Source organism: Mustela nigripes, chromosome 7 (assembly GCF_022355385.1).
Source record: "Mustela nigripes isolate SB6536 chromosome 7, MUSNIG.SB6536, whole genome shotgun sequence".
In the NCBI taxonomy this organism is placed as follows: domain Eukaryota; kingdom Metazoa; phylum Chordata; class Mammalia; order Carnivora; family Mustelidae; genus Mustela; species Mustela nigripes.
Genome location: NC_081563.1, coordinates 54050656 through 54069441, shown reverse-complemented (window position 1 = coordinate 54069441; position 18786 = coordinate 54050656). Strand labels below are relative to the sequence as shown.

Below are 18786 nucleotides of genomic sequence, written 5' to 3'. Positions count from 1 at the left end.
AGGGAATCAGCAATCTGATTCCTGCCACCAAATCTTCCCTACCACCTGTTTATAGATGGCCCACAAACTAAGAGTGGTTATCCTTATTTTTAAATGGTTATGGAAGTTCCTATATAATATCCCAGAGTTTGTCTCTTGTGCTACAAAGCCTAAAACATTTACTCTTTGGCCCTTTGCAGAAAATGCTTGCAGATCTCTATCCTATAAGAATGTAGCCACTGAAGAAGGCAGGGGGTCAGAGAGGAAACAGAAGGAACGAATGCCCCGACCTCTCCCTCATCTTGCCCTCTTCTCCTCTGGTACCACCTATTGGCCAAACCAAAGGGAAACCAGATGGTATTATCTGCAGAGGTCAGTCTTCTAGGGCTTAAAGCTAGGAAGGCAGAGAAAGGCAGAGAGTGGGTGGCAGCAGGCAGCTCATGGAGAATGACCAGTCAGCTCTCTGCCCCCACTACAATAGGGACAATACTCCCACCTAATGCAAAACTTTTAAGAGCCACTGGGAAGACTCTTATGAAAGTCCCCCAATGGAAGTAGTCAGAATCGTATACATCTTTTAATGTATGGCATTTGACTCACTTTTATCATGCATTTTGTGGAACAGGTATGAGGAGCTGAGAAGCAGATGAGTGCCTGTGCTAAGGGAATGGAGTGGGGACTCATCACGAGAAGAAGTCCACAATGGGCTTCTCTCCACCATTCCCCAGTCTCATTTAGGGCACTGACCACAGCAGCCACACTTCACCCTTTCCTCATTCCAGGCTCATGACCAGGAAATTTTCCGATATTTGGCCTTAATTTGCCTTTGCTCGGTTTTCACCCCCCTCCCCCGGATTGACAGCACCCCATGCTTCTCATTAAATTGGGACTGACCATTTCAGACAAGTTAAGTAATACCCAGATAGATGGCCTCCAGACAGATTAAAACCAGCACTTTTTTCAGGTTTGCTGGAAGGCTTGGAGCCTTTAGAGAAACCATTTTCTCCCTTTCCAGTAGCTCCTCTATATGACTAGAAATGACAGCCGAAGGACAAAAGCCAGACCCTGCATGGCCAGGCAGACCGGCTGGCTGTTCTTTGCGAGAGAGCCAGATGGTGAAGGGGCAGAGTTAGCCCGTAATACTCACAGAGGCTGGCTGGGGGTAGGGGGTGGTCTTCTGTTCTGTTCATTTTCTGTCAGGCCAGCCTTCACCCCTGGCCTAAAGCACCTTGACCCTGGAATCAAGCAGCATTGAGCCACGAAACTGTGCTGGATGGAGCTGCATGTCAGAGAGACCCACCAAAGCCCGAAGTGTTGTCAGATAGGCCGCTGATGTTGAACTGACTTTTTCTGTCCCTCTCTGGCTACTTTTTATAATAGCTGCAAGCTTTTTTTAAACAATGACCAAATCTCAAAACGAGCAAAGCAAAAAGTATCCTGTGTGTGACTGTGTGTGAGTGTACATGTGGTATGTGTGTGTGTGTGTGTGTGTGTGTGTGTGCGCGCACGTGAGAGGCTGTGTTTCCAACATTATCCATTCATTTATTTCATCTAAAGAGAAGCATGGGTCACAGTATTTACCATATATTTTAAGGTGTAAAAATCTTACTGTTAGTCTATAACAGCCCTATCGTTGAGCTACCCTCAAAATTCTCAACGTCTGACTAACTTCCCAGCAGCGCAGGCAGACAAACCAGAAGAGAAGACACAGCTGTTGCCTGGCCAAAACTTTAAAAAGGAGAGAAAAAGAAACTCAGCCACAAACCTCAGGCACCAGGACACTTTGAATGATGGCCGCATAAACATTCCCAGCCCTGCCTTATTGTTTGGGAAGAAACAAAACCTAGAGTTGACATAGAGCTCCCATTTGCCTGCCTTGTGAATTCAAAGGTTGTCTGAGCCTGAGGTATAGTTTGGGAGCCTGGACTCGGTAAATTTCTCATTTTGTAGTCAAAATATGCCAACTTCCTATGAGAGAAAGTTAAATTTAAATGTCAGCTCATATATTTCGACAGGGGGGCCTGAGGGTAATGGGGAAATCTCTGTCTCAGCTTCCCAGCAGCCGTTGGGTGTTTCTCCTGGGGCAGGACCAGTGTGTCTTGAAATGTGTCTTATGGACAGGCCTGTGTAGGATGGACACTCAAATCCAAGATAAACAGTAGAATCAACTCAAAGGCTTCTTCCTCCCTAGACTTTGGGTAAAGCCCAGTGACTGGTTGGATAAATCTCCCAAGGCTTTTCACATCCCAAAGGGCTATTATTAATAACCTCATTAACTCCTGTTTTGAAATGATAGGCTTCTGCCCATGTTCAGAAAAATTAAGGTTCCAACAGCCTTTGTTACAGACTTCTCCTTGACCTCAGAGAGTAATTTTTTATCCTCTTCTCGCAGTTACTCTAAAACTTACTCCAGCTCTTGCAAAGAAAACTACCTACCGTGGGAGCAGAATGAGGTGTTGGAAATATCAGTTACCCAGATTGTTTCCTATGCCCCAGAGCTGGGACTTCAGGCTCATCTGCGGGACCACTAGAACTCAGAACCCAGAGAGTACGACTAGGACTAACTAACTAGTCTCACCTTGGCCAGAAGAGCCCAAGGACAGCAGCTCACCCGAATAAAGCCCTCCCCTGGGTGAGACACATACTGTAAGTCAGGTCCAATTCCGAAGGCTTTCCATGTACTCGCTCCTTGATTTCTCACATCAACCCTCAGAAGTAGAAATTCCTACTGTTCCCATTTATGGGGGGGGTGGGGAACCAAGGCACAGAGAGGTTAGATAACATACCTAAATTCATACTGATGTTTCTTGGCTTATTTTATTAACGGCAAAGCATCCATTCGAGAGAGCAATGAAATCTGTTATTAATCTTACAGAAGAGAGGGCTGGGAGCCTGGAGGTAAAAGACCAATCGGGAAACTGTTCACAGGATGAGTGACAGGTGCTGAAACCTGGGCCAAGGCAGCAGCCATGGAGACAATAGGACAGGGTGGACAGAAAGCAGTGACAGGAGAGCTGTGACATAAGGAATGTCCGTAAGACATGAAGTTGAGTAGGAAGAATTGGCCAAGGGAGAGGACGTGACAATGATTCTCCAGTGTCCGGCTTGCCCGGGGAGATGTCGAAGGTGCCAGGAACCAAGCAGGGTATGCAAAAGGGGGAGAGCGGGTTGGGGAAAGGGATGGTTCAGTCTCTGATCCCCGTGCTACATCTGCATTACAACTAAGATTTGGTAGGTAATTGGATCCAGAATTCAAGGGAGGACTAAGCTAAAGGTAGAATTTGTGAGCCATGAGCAGACGGATGGAAGCTGACCCAGAGACTTGGTGAGTGCCCCCCAAGGGGAGCACTCAGCCTGAGGGAGAGGCTGGAGGAGGGCTGAGGGGAGCACCAGGTAGAGGCTGAAAAGACCTTAACCAAGAAGTAGGAAGGAGCAAGCAGAGGCTGGAGGCACTGAGGCCAAGGGAAAGTGTGCAGAAGGGAGAGGCCCGGCGCATCAGATCTCAGAATTGAGTAAAATGAGGCCCAGCCATGGCCAAGGCATTTGGCACTTGGGATCCATGGGTGGCCTGAGCAGGTGCAGCTTTGGTGGAGTGTTATGGCTACCAAACACTGCCAGAGAGGCCAGACCATAGCAGGCTGGAGGGCAATGAGAAGTGTGGCCCGAGCAAAGGGAGGAAGTGGTTGGAGGCACAGAATGGAAGACTGGTAAAGTTCACATTATCGGATTCTTACACTGTATTGTATTTTTTTCTGCTTTCTGCAGAGCCTCCCAGATGATCATTTTAACAACTTTCCCATGATCACAGATAACATTTAATGAATACTTTCTATGAGATGAGTATCTAACTCCAATATCTAATTGTAGGCCTTTATAACAAGTCTATAGGGTAGGTGGTACATTGTGGTCCATTTTAAAGATGAGAAAGGTGAGGCTTAAGGAGCTGAACCAGCTTGCCTGAGGCTGCAGACCCGGGAGGGGCAGACCCAGAATACAAACTCAGGTTGTCTGAATTGTCCCTTTGTGCTTAAGTATCAAACTACGACTCGCTGCCACCAGAAAACCTGACTTCCTGCCGATTCTCGTGGTATGACGCATCTAGAGGGGCTCTACTTCTTTTGCTCTGCGTGTAGCTTTAGCTTTAATTTCTGCAGACAATCTTCCAGCCCAGTCTCATTGCTCCTCGGGTGCAAAGCAGTTGAGTAATTAGCACACAGAACGCTGTGGGTGGGCTCATTTGCAAGGACGAATACTGGGAGTCCCAGTATGTGCGAAGAATAGAGACATAGCGAAAGAAAAGAGGCATCCGTCCAGGAAACCCACCTGGTTTTATCCTGAAATATAAATGCTTATCCCAAGGAATCTTAAAGGAAAACATTTAACTGGTGATTGAAATAGTTTAATGCAAAAAACCAGGCTGAACACAGCAGCAGTCCCATCCAGTTTTTTAAATATTTTTAGAGGCTTTTGTAAATACTTCACCAAAAGAGATGAGAAACATGACACTTAGCAAGACAAGGTTTAACCCACAAGAACTTGAGCAAGAGTTGATAGAGATTCAAGAGCAGACTTTTTTGTATTTGAATATAACCCACCAGAAAACAAGGCCAGAGCATGAAGTCTTCAGGATGATATTCTTAAAATTGGTGCTTCTGCCTCAAAAGCTTTGTGTCAAGCAACTTGAAGGGCTCTGGATTTCCCAGCCTTTCCGCATCATCCTGTAGAGGCCCCTTCAGCTAATGGCCTTCACACATGGCTCGCTGAGACCCCAGCAGGAAGCACAGTTCAGCCCAGTATGTACCTGTGTGTGCATTGTGTGGGCACACAAACACCAACCATATACATGCCCAGACAAATTTAACTGATACGAATTTGTCACAAAATGATAGTTATCTTCGCCATGGGCAAATGGCTCAAGTATTTCCCTTCTGCTTCTGTTTTACTTCTTAAACATTTTGGTCCTAATACACAACACTGTTTCATGAGGGCTTGAAGAGTTGCAACCAAGGAGTTAGAAACCCTATTCTAAAGGATCTAAGTTCAAGTACTCCAGCCAGAAAGATGTGCGCAGGAAAGAATCTACAGTTGTATGATAGAAAGTATGTGAACTTTAGAATTACACAGCTGTGGGGTCCAGTCGCATCTCTCCAATTTACAAGCTGTGTGCCTAGGCAAATTAGTTGTTAGTCTGACCTTGTGTTTCCTCTCCCTAATCCTTTTGGACTTTGCCAGAAGACCCTTGTGATAGCACCTAGCCCAGCAATTAGAAGCACTGAATTCAGTCATTCATCCAACTAATATCTACTGAGCACCCGATGCTCTCCTAGGACTGGACAGACAGCAATTTACAAACCCAGCTGACACCTCTGCTCTCCTGGAGTTGACATTCTGGTTGGCAGAGACAGACAATAGGCAAATAAACATAGACTATGTCAGGGATTAAAAAGGGCTACATCAGTTTGTTGCTGCTGTAATAAGCTACCACTAACTTAGTGACTTAAACCAAACCTATCATTCCATAGTTCTGAAGGACAGAACCCCAAAATATGTCTCACTAGGTTAAAATCAAGGCAAGGCTAGGGCTACATCTCTTCTGGAGGCTCCAGGAGAGAATCCATCTCCCTGCCTTTCTAGAGTCTAGAGACTGCCCACATTCATTGATTTCTGGCCCACTTTCCTCTCCAAAGCAACCATGAGTTGAATCTTCCTCAGAGGTATCGCTCTGATTCTCCATCTGTTGGCACAACTTCTCAGACCCCGACCCTCCTGCTCTATTAAGGCTCTATCCACATGGTTACATTGGGTCCACCTGCGTAATCCAGGATAACCCCCTGCACCCCGCCGAGATCCTTAACTTAATCATATTTTCAAAGTCCTTTCTGCCTTGGAAGATAATATATTAAAGGCTAATAGAGAAAAGCTAAATAAATGTCATTGTCTCCTTTTAGTATTTGCAGCAGGGGAAATCGGCCTCCTTCAACATGGTTGGGGAACAAGAATGGCCAGAGGGAGTAGACTCCCTTTATCACACACTGAAAACTTCAGCACTCACAGACCCACTCTTCCCAGATTCAACCCACTACCTACAAGTCTAAAGGGGTTGTGATCTGGGATGTTTGGTCATCTGTCCCTCAAGCCTGGTATACCTGAGCAAGTCCTAGTGAGCAAGTGCTGAGTGAGCCTAGGGGACAGCCAGGGATCAGCATCCCAGAGCCCTTTCATTGGTCTTGCTCCATTGACATTTCCTTTAAGTAATTTTCCTGAATTTGTTATCATTGCTTCATTCGTGAACTCTGGGCATTAAGTGGGAAGAAAAAACTTCAGTGGAAGTTGGAAGGATAGATCCATGGTGTGAGGATATGGCTGGAAATGTGGTAAAAGCAAAAGCTGAGAGCCTGAATGAACTCTGTGTTTGCAAATCTGAGGTTGTCCCCTAGTCTCAGGTGTACCCTCATGAGCACAGAGCCTTCTGGGTCTCTTCTCCCCCTACATTCCTGCAGGCCCCTGAACTTAGGGCCTGGAGAGTCACTTAGCCTTTACAACCACATTGCCAGTGGTATATTGTTCACATGACTGAAGAAGCATGGAAAGTTCTACATGATAACATGTCTGTGCTGGCCACTGCTCTGGTTTCATTTGTAACCTGGGTACATTTGTTTTTGTTTTTGCCTTTTGCAGGGAAAACTGGATGCCTTGTGGGTCCTACTAAGGAAAGGATATGATCGTGTGTCTGTGATGCGTCCACAGCCGGGAGACACGGTAGGATTCATTCATGGTGTCACACACACATTGTTTTTCTCTCTCCCTCTGACTTCATTGAACTAGAATAACTCCAGATATATGCAGCTATTATTTTATGTTGTGAGAAAACAGATACTAATTTTAAAAATTCTGGTTTCTATAAGACCTTGAGTGTTGTTTTTTCTGGAAAGGATTTTGACAGAAATAAGTCAAGTTAAACTTCCTAGGACTTGAGCTTCTTAATTCATATGTACAATGAGTGAAAGAAGCAAGGCTGGCTCTTGCCTAGGCTGTGCCAGGATAGAGGCCTGCTGTTCCCCAGAGCAGTAGCTTATGGTGACCAGCAAGACGCCAGAGCCACAAGATGGGATGAGCCACAAGATGGCCACAGAAAACTCTCACAAACTTCCATCAGGTATTGTGCCCAACTAGTCCAAGATCTCAGAAGGGCCTTCTGCCCTGGTGAGGATTTGCCCCAAATGGTCAGGCCCAAGCATGGAGAGTCTCCAACTAAGGGGAGGCAGAAAGGGAGGAGCCAGCAGAGACCCTTAGGAACCATTTGGCCCACCTTCATTCTGTCAATGAGAAAATGAAGGGCAAGAGAAGCTGAGTAACTTGTGTTCACATAACGAAAATGCTAGAAACAGCTCCAGTTCTGCCGAAATAACATTGTTGCTCTGTCTTCTTGTAAGAGCTCGTCTCTCTTCCCTAAACTTTATAAAACAAAGCTTGGGACCAAGTTCTCCCTCAACTCTCAGCAAACTACATCTTCCATCCACTTCTCTGGGAGTCAGACACATTAACCCAAAAGCAAAATAAAGGTGTCTGACTTGGAACCCCTTTCAAATCAGATAAAGAATTTCCTTTAGGCAGGAGAACTCCGGGCAAGTTACTTAAACTCTCTGAACTTCAGCTTTAAAAAGTAGATGATACATCGGTTGGTTGGAGAAGGTAATGTTTGTAAAGAAGTTGGTCCAGTGGTGAACACACAGTTCACCAAGCAATGGCATCACTCAAGCAATGGCAAATAGAACTGTCATTATTTATTTCGTCCTTTTTTACCATCTGTGAAGGGCTGATGCATAAACTCAAAGCATATTGCAACTGATGTCTATCAGGCGTACCCACTTGTTTACCCTGCTCACTCTTCAACATGGGCCAACTCATAAAACCAAAGAGCACAGCCTACCAGCCAGGCCCCTCCCCTCTTCCTATGCACCTGGTGACAGTGGGTGGCTTATGGCTGAAAGATTTGGTCTAAAGTTTCAAGGCTTGTGCAGTTTGCCCTTCCTGCCTACAGGTTGGGGCAGGGACAGCAAGCAAGTATGATGTGCAAGAAACCAGGCCATATAAAGGCAGACCTGATGTGGCTCTTCTGTCATGTGGAATTCGTAGTTTGTCTGTGAAAGGCCATAAGGACACACTGAGATAGCAAAATTTAAAGTAAAAAGTCTACAGTTAACAGAAATGAGCCTAGGCTGTAAACTTGGTAAACTTGGGGTGGTGTTTGGCCTTATACATCTGGTTTGTGTGGGAAATTAAGAAGTTTTTTCAGCATGCATGACCCTCATCTAACAGATGAAGAAAGAAACCAATTAGATACCTAATCTCAGGTTCAGCGGTACTGTTTTTTGTGACAGAATATGCTGGTCAAGTATACAAGCCCATCTCTTCAGAACACCTGAAAAACCTCTTCGCTAAGATTTGTTAACATTCCATCCCCCACTGACCGGCTTGGCAGAAACATATTCATAAGCTGAATCAACCTGAGAAGTCGTAGGGGATGGTGTCATGGATAAGATATAAGAACCAACAGTGTTTGGCATGAAAAGGCCAAAGGGTTAAGTCCAACAACAATAGGATATCCTCTAATGAATCACACCTAGACTGAATCTCCTATTTGAGAATTTTGAATGAAAGTTTGTGTTAACATTTGAAGATGTGCTCTACACTTTTAAGAAACACAATATTGCCTTGAGTTTTCATTCTCTGATCACACAAAGTAATAGATTTGAAGTACAGAAGGTCTAAGAATTAGGATACAATTGACCATATTCTCAGCACTGTCCCAAATGGATTATTGTCCCACCTACTTTTAAATGGGCTTTCTTGATAGAAATCCTGATAAAATTTTAAGACGCATGGGAGAAACAGAAGCTGAGAACTGTGTCCTTGTAATCATGACAAGGCCCCAGACATCTTGACATATGCATGGAGTTACTCAAGGAAGGTCACAGAATAGGTAGGAAAGGACCAAAGCTGCCTTGTGGCAACTCAGGAAAGAATCCCAAGGGAGAGAGGATGATGTTCTAGTTTTGTCTACATGCTTATTCTTTTTTGTTTTGCATAACTTCAGGAGACTCACGACAGATCCGCATCACTTACACGGTGATGACTCTGTAAGAATTCCTCAGCCCTGATTTATGGGCCTGACCACATTTTCCATAAACTCGAAATGACTACATCCAGACATGTGCTCGTGAACAAGAGTCACAGGTTCTGAATTTTTCCTTTAAAACAAAAAACAAAAACAAAAATCACCTAATTACATTCTCCGTTGCATTCTGAATCGTTTCAAACACATGTTGACCTCACAGAAACCTGGCAGTTCTCCCTTCTCTGTTCCTGTCTGCCCCATCCTCCCCACAGTTAACCCACCCCAGCCCTGCAGAGGCAGACAGGGGCCCACCAACAGAGCCTTCGAGGCTGCCTGCCCAGGGAGACTCCAGCCTCCACCACAGAGCTGAGGGCTACAGAGGCTGGAGACCAGAGCCACACCCTTCCCTGGGACTGGCGCCCACCGCCTCAGAGCCGTCCAAGCCCCAGGTCAGGGAAAACATGAATGGGACCACAGCAGGAGACATGAGCTTCCAGTCTGTCTTCCCTGCCACCCACCTCCTTCCCCCGCCCCCCTGCTTCCTTTTTCTTCCTGGGGTGGGCTCACAGTCCTATTGCTCCTTGGTACCCAACCAGGAAAGCCTTGAGCCAATACACAAGAGAAGGTGCCAGAAGAAACCACTTAAGTAGCAAATCAGCAACACATCTTCTCCGAAAATGTAGAGTTCAATAAGCACACGAGATACCCTTTGCTGGAACCATCCCCCTGCCTCCGATATGTAACTGTTCTATGCTTTTTCTAAAACACATATCTCAGTGTGACATTCTGAGACTTCAGACTTGCAAAGACCAGGAAAAACCCACCAAAAATAACTTGACTTAGAAAGAACACCCTAATTTCAAATGCAAGGATATAAGGGAATTTCAGAGATCAGGTTTCATGGAATCCAGTGATTTTCAACCTGGTTGCACATTGTGATCACCTGGGGAGCTTTAAAACACTGACATGCTGTGTGGGGATTGGCAGGGGACTAGATGACTCATTCGATTGAGCATCCAACTCCTGGTTTTGGCTCAGGACTTGATTTCAGGGTGGTGGGATTGAGTCCTGCATCAGGCTCTGTGCTCAGCGGGGAGTTTGCTGAAGATTCTCATTCCCTCTCTCCCTCTGTCCCTCTCCGCCCGCACTCACTCTATCTCTGTAAAATAAATAAATAAATCTTTAAAAAAAAAAAAAAAAAACACTGACCCCGGGATCCCACCCCAAAGGTTTTATTTCATTGATCTGGGATGATGTCTGGACACTAGGTTTTTAGTAGCTCCCCCAGGTGTTCTAATGGCAACCAGGGTTAAAAATCAGTGATCTAGTCCAATTCCCTATTTTTCATCCAAGACAGCGTCTTCCCTTTCCTTCTCCATCAATTTGAAGGCAACTCTCCACACTCCTTCCGAGCCCTGTGCCTATGTCTCACAGGCATAAGGGGGATGGATGATGATTGTTTTCATGGGCTTTCACCAAGCCCTTTCCTACCAGAAAGATTAACATCAGCTTGGGCCCCTATCTTATTGTTACTGCTTAGGGGAAAAGGATGGAAAAGAGGAACTGTAACTCTGTTTTTATCTGGATGGAATTCAACGGATATATTGACCAGTCTAACCCCTCCCCTGTTGTTTTTCCCTCCATTTGGGCCATCCCCCTTCATGTGCTCTGGGAGGGATCCACTAGAACTGGCTGTCTTCTTTGTTTTCATCTCTTCTGTCTCTCCCAAATCTGACGGCGGGAGACCGGTACATTCCATTACTATCAGCAAAAACAAAAAACTCAGGCACGCTCTGAGCCTATCTAGCCAGGCTGGGCGTCCTTGCCATCTGAAGAGATCCGAGACCCCGGGAAACACACACGTAAATGTACATAAACAATGTTTGAAACTTATCTGAAGCTCGGCCCCAGAGGTTGTGAAATCCTCTCCTGGAGCTCCAGCCCCTGGCTGCTGTCTGTGCAGCTGTTTCCAATAAGGGAGTGAGGCCGGTCACATGGGCACCAAGCCTCCCTACTGGCACCGAGGCCAGAGTGAGCCGAGGCAGGTTATCTCAGAGGGCAGAGTGTGCGCTCAGCCCAGTCCTTCGAAAGCAGATGAGCCACCTGAGCAACTCAGAGACTGTGTCTGTGCTGTTCCCCTCCCTTTTCCCTGCTCTCCACATTCCCTGTATTACCTCTTTCTTCTTCTGTCTTTAACTTGGCTGCCTTCCCTCAAGCATTTCTTGATCAAAAATCTATTAAGCTCCCACTAAGAACCCACCACGGTGCTGGGCACTAGGGATATCAATTAGAACAGGCCTGAATTTTGGCTTCCTGGAATTGAGTGTAGGACTTGGAGGAGAAGGGAGGGTCAGGTAGTGTATTAACCGCAGGTGGTTCTGGAAGCACAAACCCATTCACAGTCATTTGGAGAATGACAATGATCTCTATTCACAGAGCAGCGACTGAAGCTTAGGGTAGGGTATTAACCTTGCCAAGGGCACACTGCTGGTAAGGTTACAAGATTTAGTCCCTTAGTGCCTGCGATTCTTGGTCATGCCACTTCAAAGAATGAAGAGGTGGACCAGACCAAGAGTGATGGGCAGAAAGGCAAGGTGTATCGAGCGACAGGACAAAGCTCCCAGAGAGGGAGGGGACCTGAGAGGGTTGCCATTTGGGCATTCAGATCTAGGGGTTTTTATAAGCTCTTTTACAGAACTAGCTTGAGCAAGATGAGTGGGGGTCCCCTGTGGATTGGCTGCTACCGTGTGCCAATTAGGGCTTTGATCATGCACCTGTCTACCTATTGGGTTCTTGTTCTCATGTTGATGGTCTTTTGGAGCTGACACGTGGGGATGAACTGCCTCGACCTGTGACAGTGACCGATGTTTTATGGTTAATTGTCTTGTCTCAGGATGTCTTGCAAAAGTTACTTCTGCAGAGGCTGCCAGACAGGAAGCTGTTGAGGTCTCGTTTGAGCTGTGAAACAGGATGCTGGTGCGGTTTCGCCTTCACATCCCAGCTCCCTGTTTTCTTGTTGGGGACCCGGGCCCCGACTACCCAAGTGTCCAGCTAACTCCTAACAGTAAGGGGCAGAGCGGGGGCTTGAATCCAGGACTGCTGGATCCTGGGGATCCTCAAGTCCTTGACACGCTCAGCAGATATTTGTTGAGCATCTTCTGTGAGATGAGCACGGGCTTTGTGCTGGCTGTTCACTGACTAACAAGCAGCGTTCTCACCCTGAAAGAGCAGGGACACACAGTCAAGTCTCCAAACATCGCCTGCGTGAAAGGCTGTGTGAGGGAGCGGAGCACAGGAGGCAGGAGGGATACACCCAGAAAGGGCATGTCACCAGACCAGAGTAAAAACCAGCTTCTAAGAGTGACATTTAAGCTGAGGGCAGAAGGAGACTTGAGAAGGGAGGAGATCCTAGAGAGAAGGAAGCTTGAGCAAGGACCCCAGGCTGGGCTGGAGAGCCTGGGGTCGTGGAAACTGAGAGAGGAAGATACATCACTGAGGAGCATGGAGTCAACAGGGTCAAGCGATACAAAATTCAGATGCAAAGCGCCACCAGTCCTTTAATTAGATTAGCACTAAAAAGGTTATGGTGACCTTGGTGACCTAGGTTCAGAGGAATGATGGAGCCAGAAGGGAAACTTCGTGGAAAATGGGAAGGGAGGTCCGAGCGTAGCTGCAGGAGCACTGGAATTGAAATCATGTGGACTCGCAGTGGCCCCCAGCATTTGAAGACAGGAAGGCAATTAGTTTCCTCCCAAGCACTGCTTGTAGATACTCTTTGGAAAATACTGCTCAGTCCGGTGGATTCTCCCACTGTGATCATCCCCTATGGCATTCTTTTTACCATTTCTTACGCTCACCAAAAATGTGTTTGTTTAGTTAATAGAGTTTTTGCCCTTATCTTTTCTTACCTTTTTAAAGATTTTATTTATTTATTTGACAGAAAGAAACACACAAAGAAAGGGAACACAAGCTGGGGGAGTGGGAAAGAGAGAAGCAGGCTTCCCGCCAAGCAGGGAGCCCAGTGGAGGGCTTGATCCCAGGACCCTGGGATCATGACCTGAGCAAAAGGCAGACGCTTAACAACTGAGCCACCCGGGAGCCCCATATCTTTTCTTTATTAAGTTGTGATCATACTGTATATGATTTAGTATTGAATTCTTTAACCCTATAATCATAAGAGGGTAACAACTTTTTAAATCACTTGGGTTCCTAAGCAATTAGGATAATTAAAAATCACTGTTTTATGTGTGCTGGTAAGACATTCCTTCCTGCATATGGGCCACTTAAAGCAGATGTATGTCTGCTTTAACTGAAATAAACATTCCCACTTGAACTGCTCATTGGTGAAACAACAGATCCAACTGACTTAAGTACCACATGTCTGATTTCTAACACACACCCAAACAACCTGGGGAAAATGGACAATGTGGGCATCCAGAATAAAAAGATTGGTTGACCTTCTATGAGAAGTTCACCTAGATTCTGCTGTTCTTTTTACACCCAACCTGGGGCTCGAACTCATAATCCCAAGATCAACCAGTTGCACACTCCACTGACTGGCCAGCCAGGCGCCAAGATCCCGCGGTTCTTACCAGTCATTTCCCTTTCACAGAGAAACCTTTTGCATTTGAAACTCCTAACTTGGGGCGCCTGGGTGGCTCAGTGGGTTAAGCCGCTGCCTTCGGCTCGGGTCATGATCTCAGGGTCCTGGGATCGAGTCCCGCATCGGGCTCTCTGCTCAGCAGGGAGCCTGCTTCCTTCTCTCTCTCTCTGCCTGCCTCTCAGTGTACTTGTAATTTCTCTCTGTCAAATAAATAAATAAATAATCTTAAAAAAAAAATTAAAAATTGAAACTCCTAACTTCAGTTTTCCTCTGAAGTTGTTTTATTGTGTCTCTAGTAAACTCTTCTGACAACACTGATTGTCAAAAACAAAATGACCAGAGCAAACCCAAGAGCTGGAAATGTCTACCTCGTTCATTAGGCATGACCACTGTCAGCAAACGGCTGCTAGGATGCCATGAAGGGCTCTGTGAAAAGGCAGACAAGCATGAGACATGGTCGTGACATGGACAGTTCAGAAGACAGAACAGATGGCCGTCAAGGTCACTTTCTGGACAAAGAGAGCAAGGAACTGAGAGCAGCAGAGAAAGGGCCACTACTGGTAGTCTGAGGGGACAGGAGGCCTCCCCAGGGACAGGACTTACCCTGCGCGGTAAAGGCAAGTTGGGACTTAGTCAAGCAGACAGGGTGTGGAAGGGGGTAGGTAGCAGGTGTCCCAGAGCCACGATGCAGTCCTCTCAGTGCCTGTGGCCAACAACAGTGAGAACACATCCCAGGCTAGAGAGAAGGGAGCACACGGTCCCTTGCAAAGGCTGTAAGGTGCACCTGGATGACATTTTACCACATTGATGTTTGCACCTAATTCTATAACCAATGCAAGCTAATCTTCACCTGTAATAAATGTTACAGTGCCAAAGCATATTGTATTTTAAGAAATTTTATCTAATACAAGTTTGACCAGATATTAATAGCGTTTTTAATGTATATGTATAATTGGGCCACAGATGTCTTGCCTTAGAGAGCAACCAGATTGGCAGTTGTTCAACCGAGGCTCAGGAACTACGGATCTAACGTGTTGGGAACTAGTTAAAAGGCTGTTGCACTGACACGTGCATGGATGGGGCGGTTTGAATTTAAATGGTGACACGGGGAAGGAAAAGACAGAGATGGCTCTTTCTGAAACTGGCAGCAGCATTGTGTGGAGAAAAAGATCAATCGTTTTGGCATCGGAAGGCCCAAGTTAGACCCCAGTGCTACTTGTGGCCTCAGCTAAGTTTCTCAGCCTCACTGAGCTTCACTTTCCTTGTGCACAAAAGTGATCTAATAATCCCTACTTCTTAAGGTGTTGTCAGGATTCCATAAAATGACAAATATAAATAATTCAAATAGATGGAAGTTCATTTTCTTCCCTTCCTTTCCCCAGAAACTTGCAGTCGATTTCAGAGAAGTTAGTTACATCTCAGCAAGAATAAAAACTTCTCCAAATTAGTCTCTTATGTTTAAATTAGCATTGACTTACGAGAACCAAGTAATCTACAAATTGAAGTCTTTTTATGAAGGTTAACTTTTTCTTGCCCAATAAACTGTGATTTTATATTGGCTTTTTACATTGAGGATCTTCAAAATTTCTGTCGGTGTCGAACACCAACCTGGAAAGGCCCAACAAATCTGGAGAGAAAGTCCAACTTGCTGGCCACTGACTTCTGACCTTTTTAGCCTTTTGCAAGAGAGGAACATTTAATAAAAAGAAAAGAAAAGCAAATTATAGGAAATGTTCCTAGAGGGTGTGATTTATTTTGGCAGAATCCCTTCCTTGGATATTTGAATTCTCAGTAGTATTTATTCAGTTCTCACCCTTGGAAATCTTTCCTTCACTGTCTCATTGGAGAGGGACATGAGTACTTAGAATTCTTGGCGGACTTTCCTGAATTTAAAAAAAGAAAAAGTTCAAGACACCCAATGTCCCCAGCGAAAACCAAACTGTACCCAAAACCTGCAAAGTTGACTGTTTTCAGAGAGAAGTCAAACCCAAAGTTGATGCTGCAACATATACCATCCTGAGTTTTTTTTGCTTTTTTGTACCAACTTCCTTCCCCACAGTAGGGAGGTCTCTCTAAATAAACGGAGGTGCAGGTAGCTGATGCGGTTCAGGGCTCTCCCCCTCCCTCAACCCCCTCTGCCTCTCTCTTCCAGTCCCCCCACACGTACACACTCACACCCATCGTCATCACCGTCATCAGCAGCAGCATCATTTTACAGCTTCTCTTAGGACTTTCACGTTTGAATTGCCTCATCTCCCAAACAGCTGCAGCAACAGAAGGTCAAGTCCTGGTGTTGAGTTGCAAAGAGCAAACAGAGAAATAAATACTAGAGGCTGAACAAGACACGGCTGGCTCATAAAGACACCTCTGTTCAAATTCCCTGACCTCATTTTTTCCTTCCAAACAGAATCAGGATCAAGCGAGGAAAGGGTTGGTTCTAGAGTCAGAACTGCACCCAAGCATGTAACATTTTAGGAATTTCTCTACTTTGTTCAAACACGACATTTAGGTCTAGTCACTTGGCTGCCACCAGCCTGTCCCTCCAGCTGGGGATACTGGGAAAGATCACCTCAAGGGACAGTCTGAGACTCTGAGATAGACTAAGTTGAGAATCCTCCTAAACCCAGCTGGTGGGGAGTTCTCTTCTGGCCAGAAGGGTGGGTTGAATCATAGATGGCAAAAGCTGACCTAGGAGATAGCCTTCCAGAATTCGCAATGTGGACAGGAGCCAGCCTCCTGTAGGAAGGATATCCAGCACTCCCAAATACATTTTCTTATTCCCTCCCTAGCACCACCTTACTTTCTCTCCCTTTTTGCATCTTGGGAAGATGAGGCTTGGATAATAAGGTTCTTGCTCTCTTTAGGGTCACAAAGGGAATTAGTGGAAATGGCAAGATGAGACCCCACCTTTTTGTCCTTGCCCGGGCTGGGAACAAAGGACAGGTGAATGGGCTTGATCTCTCGAAGAGAAGGTGGAACAAGACCCATTTTCACAAAGCAGAGCAAGTTCCTGTCACCCAGCCACCTCCCTTTTTGTCCTCCTACCTCTCCTACCTCCCAACACCTTTCCATTTATATCCTGCCCAAGGTGACATAACCAGTAATGTCCTCCCACACTGGCCCCTCTCCCCCACATTGCACTGTGCTCCCAAAGTACTTCATGCTCTTTGCCCTTCCTGATTCTACCTCTCCCTGCCTCCCGTTAGCCCCCAACATCATGTATAGGACAGAGCGTGCCCGCTCATTCCCCTATCCCATCTTGAGCTCCTTCTCGATAGCCGGCACCAAGCTGGGTGGCAGGGATTTAGCATGAATGAGGCAGGGTCCCTGCCCTTGTGCAGTGCACACTGGAGTGGTCAGGAAAGCCCTGAGTCGTACTCGATGTGATATGTGGTGTGGAAGGGGCTGTGTGGGATTCTGTGGGAGCATAGAGCAAGGAGCTATAACCCAGGCTAGAGGCTCAGGGAAGACCTACAAAAGCAGAGACCATTTGACTGAGCTCTCCCTGTGAAGGAAGGGATGAGCCCTTCTAGTTGGGAGGAACAGCAGAAGTGAAGCCCCAGGTAGGTTAGGAAGGGAAAGAGGAGGTTCAGGCTGACCTTGGAGAGAGGAAGGAGAAAGCAGTCTCACACCCCCCACCCCCACCCTGGCTCTGGTTTTTCCACCCTTCTGTCTGCTCCCATCTTTTGTGTGCTCAGCACTCGGCTGCAGCCCCACTTTCTCCAAGAGGCTCCCCAAGTCCCAGCTCATTGTCTGGCCCCCTCCTTCTGCTGTGCTCACAGCTACTGCCAGGAAGTTCAGCACCTTTTGAGCTTAAAGTCAATACTGACTTTTCATCCTGAATAAGCTGTGATTTTAGGAAAAAGATCACAGCTCTTTTTTTTTTTTTTTTCATTTTCTCTCATAGCCTTGAGGATGTGGCTCAATTTGCCTTCTTGTCCCAGGAATTGTCACTCTCTGCAACCCCCAGGTGGTCACAGTTGTTTGTAAACGTCTATGATGTTCCCTGTGTAGGCACCAGCATTTGCATTTTCCTAGTGGGCAAAGATGTCTCAATAAACCCTCTGCCTTTTATTGAGGAGAGAGAGTTCATACTGTCTTCTAGAAGCATCTTCTGATAAAATGAGGCTTAATACAGGTTATCAAAACATTAGAATTTCATTATAACCACATTCATACTTTTTGTCACTGCCATTTATTAATACCTTTCAGGGGAAAAACAACTCTCTGACTTTACTAGTCTCACTCTACAAATTCATTTCTTACGATATTTGCTTAACGTCTCCACGTTTTCCCATTTTTTCTTTTTGGCTAATACCATGGAGACCAAAGTCGTGTTCAGAATCCACAATGCTAGCCGAGCTGGCTCCAGGGATGCTTACTCCTCTAGCATTCGGCATCTCTCTCCCTTCTTGAGCTTCCTCCCAACATCTGGATTGGGTTGCCCCATTGAAGAGTGTGGCTTCAGAGGCTGATGCCCAGGCTTTGGCCATGGTCACAGGCATACCAAATTTTCAAGGCCTCTGACTTGAACACAAACTCTAAATGGGAGTGAATCTTCAGTAAGCTTTTCCATATTCACTACTGCTCACTGAAGGTGATATGTAATGGTAATTCCTAAATGTCACGCGTCTGGAAAATTGGACATCATAACAGACATCCATTCACCTCTAGTGGTATAACTAATAAAACTGAACCCACTGGAAATTCTACCATGGTATCATCCCTGTTGTTGCACAAGACAGAGTACTCCGTCTTTCTCTTTCTAGCGAGGAAAGTAGTTCTGATTAAGAAAGGTGAAGTTCCTTAGACATGGAGATAGAGAGAGAGAAAGGAGACTGAGTGCCTTGTCCTTTGGTGGTAGGAGCAAGCTACCAGAGTCTCTGAAGCCATTGCCTCAATAACCCCACCATGTCTGTAGACCTAGGGGTGTTGTATGGTTCTCCAAAGAGAGCCAGGGCATCTGCAGAACTGAGGTCAACTTCCATGCCTGTAAACAGTAAGCATCCCTCTAAATGAGGAATAATTCCATGAGAGCTCCCTGTAGACCATGTGGGAGACCATTGTGCCCCATCAGCAACAGTAG

The 18786-nt window shown here is 46.0% G+C and overlaps 1 protein-coding gene and 1 long non-coding RNA gene across 3 annotated transcripts in view; one reads left to right on the top strand and one right to left on the bottom strand.

Moving 5' to 3' along the window:
- LOC132021488 (uncharacterized) overlaps positions 1–18786 on the bottom strand; it is a 175844-nt gene that overhangs the window by 83995 nt on the left and 73063 nt on the right. The window lies entirely within an intron of this gene.
- ANTXR1 (ANTXR cell adhesion molecule 1) overlaps positions 1–18786 on the top strand; it is a 212953-nt gene that overhangs the window by 158642 nt on the left and 35525 nt on the right. Inside the window, exon 17 of the mRNA XM_059405947.1 lies at positions 6658–6738. Coding sequence (XP_059261930.1) covers positions 6658–6738 — 81 coding nt within the window. The remainder of the gene's footprint in view (positions 1–6657; positions 6739–18786) is intronic.